The sequence below is a fragment of the Hypanus sabinus genome, chromosome 20 (genome assembly GCF_030144855.1).
Source record: "Hypanus sabinus isolate sHypSab1 chromosome 20, sHypSab1.hap1, whole genome shotgun sequence".
Classification (NCBI taxonomy): domain Eukaryota; kingdom Metazoa; phylum Chordata; class Chondrichthyes; order Myliobatiformes; family Dasyatidae; genus Hypanus; species Hypanus sabinus.
The window spans coordinates 67,124,511-67,133,219 of NC_082725.1; the positions used below are offsets into that span (position 1 = coordinate 67,124,511).

At 47.1% G+C, this 8,709-nt stretch overlaps 1 protein-coding gene across 1 annotated transcript in view; it reads right to left on the bottom strand.

Annotated features, from left to right (window-relative positions):
* Positions 1-8,305, bottom strand: part of LOC132378706 (tetranectin-like) — a 30,180-nt gene extending 21,875 nt beyond the window's left edge. Inside the window, exon 1 of the mRNA XM_059945807.1 lies at positions 8,191-8,305. Within this exon, the coding sequence (XP_059801790.1) occupies positions 8,191-8,284 (94 nt within the window). The 5' untranslated portion in view covers positions 8,285-8,305. The remainder of the gene's footprint in view (positions 1-8,190) is intronic.
* Between the last annotated feature and the right edge of the window lie 404 nt (positions 8,306-8,709).

The following is an 8,709-nucleotide window of genomic DNA, read 5'->3' on the forward strand; positions in this document are numbered from 1 at the left end:
AGTTGTACAGGTATTTTTAATAAACTGGCCACTGTATCCTTTGGCGATTTTATGCAATACACGATACCTGCAATATTTGTGTTATTTGCAAACTTGCTCACCCACCCTACCACAATTTCTTCCAAATCATTTATATATATGACATACAACAGAGGTTCCAAGAGCTATCACTGCAGAACACCACTCACTTGTCATGAGACCCATCCACAAATACCCTCTGCCTAGGGGCAAGCCAAATTTGAATCCGGTAAAGTCACTGTAGATCTCACATATCTGAAAGTTCTAGATGAGACAACTAAGTGGGATTTTGTTAAATCCATGTAAACATTCACTCCTCTGCTCTTTATTACCTCATAAATAAACTTCCTAATAAACAGAATTCAAAACAACACTCAGTGGGACAGGCAGGAGTCCCTTCAGCAGAGAATTATCACATGAAGCTTTAGGCCTTTGTTTCCCTCTCCACAGGCACAGCGTCTGTATTTCAGATTTCTACAGCTTTTGACTCTGCAGTGTGTGAGCACAAAGTGGGTGGTAGAAGAACGTAGCACAAGGAGAACGCCACCTGGAGCAATCTTCCCTGCCTCTGACAGCATGTAAACTGCTGTTATTCCAGCCAATTCATGCACAGCAAGATTCCATAATCAGATTTGTGATTTGTGCTCAGGATAACTATTGCTTGCAGTTAACACCTATCCAGGGGAACTATTGCTCAAGGAAGTGACACATGTGATTATTGAGGGTAGAACTATAGATGTTATCTACACAGATTTGAGAAAGGTGTTTGACAAAGTCCCTCATAGTAAGCTCATTAAGACTTGGCCTGCCCACTGTAGACAGAGGGTAGTGATCAATGGGAATTATTCTGGCTGCAGCTCCGACTTAGGATGCTCTGCAGAGAACTGTACTGGGAACTCAACGACTTTGTGATACCTATAAGTAACTTATAAATAAAGAATTAGTAAATTCACAAGCAATACAAAGATTGGTTGCACTGTGGATAGTATAGAAGATTGCCAAACAACACAGCAGAATATAAACACAAAGTGCACTGCAGATGCTGGGGTCAAATCAACACGTACAAACACACTGGATGAACTCAGCTGGTCGGGCAGCATCCGTTGAAAGGAGCAGTCAACATTTCGGGTGGAGATCCTTCGTCAGGACTGAAGGAGGAGGGAGCAGGGGCCCTATAAAAGAAAGTCGGGGGAGGGTGGAAAACCAATCAGAGGAAAGATCAAGGGGTGGGAGAGGGGAAGCAGGGAGGGGATAGGCAGGAAAGGTGAAGAAGGAATCTAAGAGGAAAGCACTATGGGTAGTAGAAGGCAGTGTCACCCGCATCTCCACCATTTCCCACACTTCAGCCCTCACCCCATCCTCCCGTTACCACAACAGGGACCGTATCCCCCTTGTCCTCACCTATCACCCCACCTGCCTCCGGATCCAGCATATTATCCTCCGCAACTTCCGCAACCTTCAACAGGACCCCACCACTAAGGACATCTTTCCCTCTCTACCCCTCTCTGCTTTCCACAAGGATCGTTCCCCCCACGACTGCCTGGTCCACACGTCCCTCCCCACAGATCTCCCACCTGGTACTTCGTATCCCTGCAAGCGTAAGTGCTAACCTGTCCCTACACCTCATCTCTTACCACCTTCAGGGCCCCAAACAGTCCTTCCAGGTGAGGCAACACTTCACTTGTGAGTCTGTTGAGGTCATCTATTGCATCCGGTGCGGCCAACTCTACATCGGCGAGACCCGACGCAGATTGGGGGACCGCTTCATCGAGCACCTATGCTCCGTCCGCCACAACAGACAGAATCTCCTGGTTGCCACTCACTTCAACTCTCCTTCACATTCCCATTCGGATATGTCCATACATGGCCTCCTCTACTGCCATGATGGAGGAACAACATCTCATATACCATCTGGGTAGTCTCCAGCCCCTTGGTATGACCATCGAATTCTCCAACTTCTGGTAATTCCCTCCCTCTCCCTTCCCCATCCCACCTCTACTCTGTCTCCTCTTCCAGCTGCCCATCACCTCTCATGACTCTGCCTTCTTCTACTACCCACAGTGCTTTCCCCTTACATTCCTTCTTCACCTCTCCTGCCTATCCCCTCCCTGCTTCCCCTCCCCCACCCCTTGATCTTTCCTCTGATTGGTTTTCCACCCTCCCCCCCACCTTCTTTATCGGGCCCCTGCCCCCTCCTTCTTTGGTCCTGATGAAGGGTCTCGACCCGAAACGTTGACTGCTCCTTTCAATGGATGCTGCCCAACCTGCTGAGTTCATCCAGCTTGTTTGTACAGCAGAATATAGTTCAGTTGGAGATATAGGAGAAGTAGCTGGTGAAATTTAATCTGGGCAAGTACTAGTAGTTGTACTTTGGGCAATCCAACATTAAAGGAGAGTCCCCAGTCATTAACAAGGCTGAGAAACAGAGGGACCTTGGAGTCCAAGTACACAGCTCCCTAAAAGTACCACACACATTGACACGGTGGTATTAGTTGAGGCATTGAGTTCAAGAGGTACGAAGTTACGTTACAAATTTATAAACCTGTGGTTAGGCGAAATTTAGAGTATCACATTCAACTTAGTCACCTCATTATTGGAAGTGTGTTGGGCTGAGGGGGCAGAAGAGGTTTGCCAGGATGAAGCCTGGATTAGAGGGCATGTGCTGTCAGAAGAGCTTGTACAAGCTGGAGCTATTTTCTCTTGAGCTGTGGCAGCTGAGGGGAGATATGATAGGAGTTCATAAAATAGGCAAGATGTAAACAGAGCAGGTGGCCAGTATCTTTCTCCAGACACTAAAATGGCTAGAACAGGAGGGCAGCCTTCCAGATAACCACACCTACAGCAGGTGCACCCATTACCAAGTTTAGTTGTTTGACACTACCCACCGTGCCACCAAACTTTGAACTTACTAATCCTCAGAGAACTAGGGCAGTAATTCGGAGACCTTCGGCTCATAAGAGAAACTGAGGAGATGATAGATAGGAGCGGTTGCAGGAGGCAGATGAATGGGTGACTGTCAGGAGAGGGAAGAGAAATAGGAAGCTGGTACAGAGTGCCCTGTGGCTGTTCCCTCAGTAACAAGTATCTACTTTTGAAGACTACTGGGGGGGTACCTACCATGGGAGAGCTGCAGCGACTGGGTCTCTGTCGCTGAGTCTGACACTGTGGCTCAGAAGGGAAGATGGCAGAGCAGCAATGCAGTGGTGACAGGAGATTCCATACTTAGAGAAGAAGATGAGGATGCAGAACACACCCAGATATGATGCCACCCAGGTGCCTGGGTCAGGAGCATCTCAGATCAGGTCCACGACATTCTAAAGGGGGAGGGGGAGCAGTCAGATGCCTTGGTACATATTGGTACCAACGACAGAGGACGGAAAAGAGAGGAGGTCCTAAAGAGAAAACTTAGAGAGCATGGTAGAAAGCTGAAAAGCAGGACCTCCAGGGTAACAATCTCGTGATTGTCTCCTGTACCATACACTAGTGAGAGCAAGAATAGGATGATTTGGCAGATTAATGCATGTCTGAGGGACTGGTGCAGGGGGCAGGAATTCAGGTTTATGGATCATTGGGACCCATTCTGGGGAAGTTATGATCAGTACAAAAGGGACTGGCTACACCTGACCCTAATGGGGACCAATATCTTTGTGGACAAATTTGCTAGAGCCTTTGGGGAGGGTTTAAATTAATATTGCAGGGCGATGGGAACCAGAGTGATAGAGCTGAAGATAGGGATGTTGGTTTACAAGCGGAGGTAGTGTATATTGAAATTGTCAGGAAGGACAGGCAGATAATAGGGTAAAATTGCAGTCAGTGGGATGGGTTGCAGTGTAAAAGAGGGACAAAATTGAAGGGGGTAAAATGAAGGTGTTATATTTAAATGCACGCAGTAAATGAAATAAGGTGGATGATCTTGTAGTGCAGGAGTGATCTACCAACAACAGTGAGAGATAGATAAAGCATGTCAAAAAGGCAATGTGATGATAGTCATGGGGGATTTCAATATGCAGACAGATTGGGAAAATCAACTTGATGCTGGATCCCAAGAGAGAGAATTTGTGGAAAGCCTCCAAGGTGGCTCTTTGGAGCAAATTTCAAAAGGGCCCACTCCGGGATCAGCAATTATGATTCGGCTGCTATGTAACAAATCAGATATGATTTGGGAGCTTAAGGTAAGGGAACCTTGGGAGTCAATGATCATAATATGATGAAATTCTCCCTGCAATTTGAGAGGGAATAGCTAAAGTCAGATGTATTCATATTACAGTGGAGGGAAGGGAACTTCAGAGTCGTAACAGAGCAGCTGGCCAAAGTTAACTAGAAGGGGACACTAGCAGGGATGATGGCAGGGGAGCAATGGCTGGAGTTTCTGGGAGCAATTCGGAAGGCACTGGATAGATGTATCCCAGAAGAGAGGAAGTATTCTAAAGGCAGGATGGCACAACCATCACTGACAAGGGAAATCAAAAGAGAGAGCATATAATGGAGTAAAAATCAGTGGTACATTACAGCATTGGCAATTCTCTCTAAAAACAACATAAGGCAACTAGAGGAAAAGATGAAATATCAAGGTAGCCAGCAAATAATATCAAAAATGATACCAAAAGTTTGTTCTGATGTACTAAAAGAGAGGAGCGAGTAGATATTGGACCACTGGAAAATGACACTGGAGAGATAGTGATGGGGACAAGGAAATGGCAGAGGAACTGAATAAGTATTTTGCATCAGTCTTCACTAGTGGTACAGAGGAAGTTCCAGAGTGTCAGGCGTCAGAAGAGTGTGCTATTACTAGGGAGACGGTGCTTGGAAAACTGAAAGTTCTGAAGATTGATAAGTCACCTGGACCAAATAGACTACGCCCCAGGATTCTAAACAAGGTAGCTGAAGAGATTGCGGAGGCATTAGTAATGATCTTTCAAGAATCAAGATTCAATAGAAGACTGGAAAGTTGCAAATGTCTTTTACTCTTCAAAAAGGGAGGAAATTATAGGCCAGAGGCAGCGCAGAGCAGAGTAATGATGCCCAGTTCTTTAGGCACAGAGCTCAAAAAAAGCGACATTACGGACTTTTAACATCATAAACCAGCAAGTTGGTTGTTATGTCTCACCGCTCGCTGTGAAAACAGAGACATCTCTTTCTCCCTTACTAGGAAGGGAGAGAGCCTGTGGTATGTCAAATACTGGGTGAACAAGTAGTCTTTGGGGTAACTGCAAGTCTGTGTCTTTGCTGATGCTTTGTTCAAGTTTGAATGCTCGGTGGCGGGTGCCGATGCTTTTCTTTGCTGGTGGAGGGGGACGGGGATTGGTGCTTGCTGCCGCTTATGTGCAGGAGGGAGGGGAGCTGGGGGGGGGGTTACTTTGGGGTTCTAATATTTAACTGTCATTCATTCTTTGCGACACTCTGTTTTTGTGGATGGCTGCAAAGTAAAAGAATTTCAGGATGTATATTGTATACATTTCTCTGACATTAAATGTACCTTTGAAACTTTGAAGTTAGCCTGACCACAATAGCTGGGAAGATGTTGAAGTTGAATGTGAAGGATGAGATTCATGGCATTTGGACTTATTTACTTACTACCCATGAAGCTGCTGGCATTTAGGGCAGCAATGAAGGTTCTTCATTTCTGGTGACATTCAGGGCTTCCCTCATCGTGTCAGCAGCTCCCTCTCTGGTTTCATGACTGTCAGTCTGACAAGTTGCAGGTGGAGACTCAGCAATAGCATCACACTGAGATGTAGAAGGATTCTTTATTGCTGTTCCCGCAACAATTTTAGTTTACCAGCCCTAAAATGAACCCTAGAACCTGGAGGACTGATGGACCACTCTTAGTCTGACCTCTACCCTTTGACCAGTTTGGCATGGATCCTGACTCCAACCAACATAGGTCTCCGGGTCATTGAGGCACACAAGCCTCCAAACCACGACAAGGTTGTGGTCCTCTTGGAGGTTGGGGTACTTGGAGGCACATGACAAAATAGGCCGAAGTCAGCATGGTTTCTTTAAGGAAAAATCTTGGCTGACAAATCTGTTGTAATTGTTTGAAGAAAAAACAAGCAGGATAAATAAAAGGAGAATCACTGGATGTTGTGTACTGCACTTGGACTTTCAGAAAGCATTTGACAACATGACCCACATGAGACTGCTAAATGAGATAAGAGCCCAGGGTACTTATATACTATCATGGATAGAGCATTAGCTTGTTGGCCAGAGACAGGAGTGGGCATAATGGGACCCTTCTCAGATGGGCTGGTGGTAACCAGTGGTGTTCCACGGGGGTCAGAGTTGAAACTACTTCTTTTACGTTATATGTCAATGATTCAGCTGATGGATTTAATGGCTTTTGGCCAAGTTTGTGGTTGATACGAAGGTAGGTGGAGGAGCAGGTGATGTAGAGGAAGCACATGGGCTACAGAAGGATTTTGACAAATTAAAAGAATGGACAAAGAGGTGGCAGATGAAATACCGTGTCAGGAAGTGTATGGGCATGCAGTTTGATAGAAGGAATAAAGGCATAAAAATATTTTGAAAACGGAGAAAATTCAAAAATCTGAAGTGCAAAAGGTTTTGAGAATCCTTGTGCATGATTCCCTAAAAGATAACTTGCAGATTGAGTCAGTGGTGAGGAAGGCAAATGCAATGTTAGCATTCATTTCAAGAGGTCTGGAATATAAACACGAGGATGTATTGTTGAAGCTGTACAGTTGGAATGTTGTGATCTGTTCAGGGCTCCTCATTTAATAAAGGATGTGCTGACATCCGTCAGGGTTCACAACAATGATTCTGGGAACGTATGAGCAGCAATTGGTGGCTCTGGGCCTGTACTCGGTGGAATTTAGAAGAATGAGGTGAAATCTGATTGAAACTTATCAAATGTTGAAAGACTTCGATAAAGTGGATATGGAGAGGATGTTTCCTTTGGTGGGGGAGTCTAGGACCAGGGCACAGCTTCAAAACAGAGAGATGTCCATTTAGAACAGAGATGAGGAGGAATTTCTTTAACCAGAGGGTGGTGAATCTATGGAAATGCATTGACTGGAGGCCAGGTCACTGGGTGCATTTAAGGAGGCAGTTGATGGGTTTTGATTAGCGTGAGAGGATCTGGGGAGAAGGCAAGAGAATGGGGTTGAGAGGGAAATGGATAAGTCATGATGAAATGGCAGAGAAGACTTGATGAATCGAATGGCCCAATTCTGCTCCTATGTCTTATAGCATGCATTTAAGGAGAGACGGCGAAATTACAAAGGAGATATGGGAGCCTTTTTATTTGCCACAGAGTGGTGGGAGCCTGGAACGCAGGGCCAGGAGTGTTGGTAGAGGAAGACTGAAGAGATTATTAGATAGGCACAAAAGTAGGCATGGAGGAATGTGAGGGGAAGGAGGATTGAATTAATTATGAGTCATGGTGGACAGAAGAGTCTGTCTTGTGCTGTCTGTTCTATTACTCTAGAATGGGGCACCCAGTTTATAGTATTAAAGGTACAGACCAGAAGTCATGTATCAACACAGACTGAGGATCCAGGCACAGTGGCTGGCAGTAACACATAGAGTAGGGCGGAACGATATGGTAGTTACCAGTGACCCGAGTTCAATTCCTGCACTGCCGAGCAGGAGTTTGTACGTTCTCCCGGGGACAGCGCAGGTTGCTCTCCTCGTCCGAAGACATACTGGTTGGTTGTAAATCGTCCCGTGATTAGAGGGTAAATCGGGGGATTGCTGGGCGGTGTGCCTCAAAAGGTCAAAAGAGACTATTCCACGCTTAATCTCAATAAATAAATAGAATCCCGTTTGTACGAAGTGTCTAACGAAGCAAACTGAGGCTCCCTTCCAACTATAAACGAAGTGTCATCCGGAGCAGCGACTGGCGTCCTGCTCACCCACACAGACCCATGGGGGAGGCTGGGTCCTGTGGCAGGGAGTGAGCTGAGGGAAGAGGGGAGGGGATGGAGAGTGCCGAGGTAACCGAGCCGTGGGACGGGGTTGGGGGGAGCAGGTCCGCGAGGAGGACATTGACTCTGGGAGCCGCACTGTCAGATCTCTCCGGCTCTTTCCTCCCTCACCGCGGCGACCACCTGAACACACTTCAACCGCCCCGGCCGCTCTCGGGATCTTGCTGTGCAGCCTGCCGGGAAGGCTCCGTGCAGGAGCGGCGCTTTAACAATACAGCCCCCTTACCTCTCTTTGCGGACACGGTCTTCATGGGCTGCTGCCGGCTGAGCCGGAGCAGACACAAGACTGTGAACAAACTCACGACCGCCCTCAACTGCATCTCGAACTGGGTGTCGGTCGGTGCCACGCGGCTTTTTATCCCGCCGTGGATGGGCGGAGTCCCGAACCGACTGGAAACGGCTGGGCAGCCAGGGAGCTCCCCAGACACCAGCCCAGTCAGCGCCGCCCTGAAGGAGGGGGAGAGAGAGAGAGGGAGGGAGACACCCAGAGAAAGAGAGAAGGGGAGCAAGGGATCCAGATACGCTGCGTGGACCAGAACGCTTAGTTGATAGAAAGAAATAGTGCCTCTTACTCCAGGGATCCGGCAGCCCCAGAATCCCAGATATTCACAATGTAGCTTGGTTGAAGAAACTGGCACAAGCTGAGGGGAGAGAGTTGTTGAGGAACAATTGAGTGAGTGGGGTGAGTTTGAGTTGTAAGGAAGATCCAAAGAGGGCCCAATGTGATTTAGACAGATTGGATGAT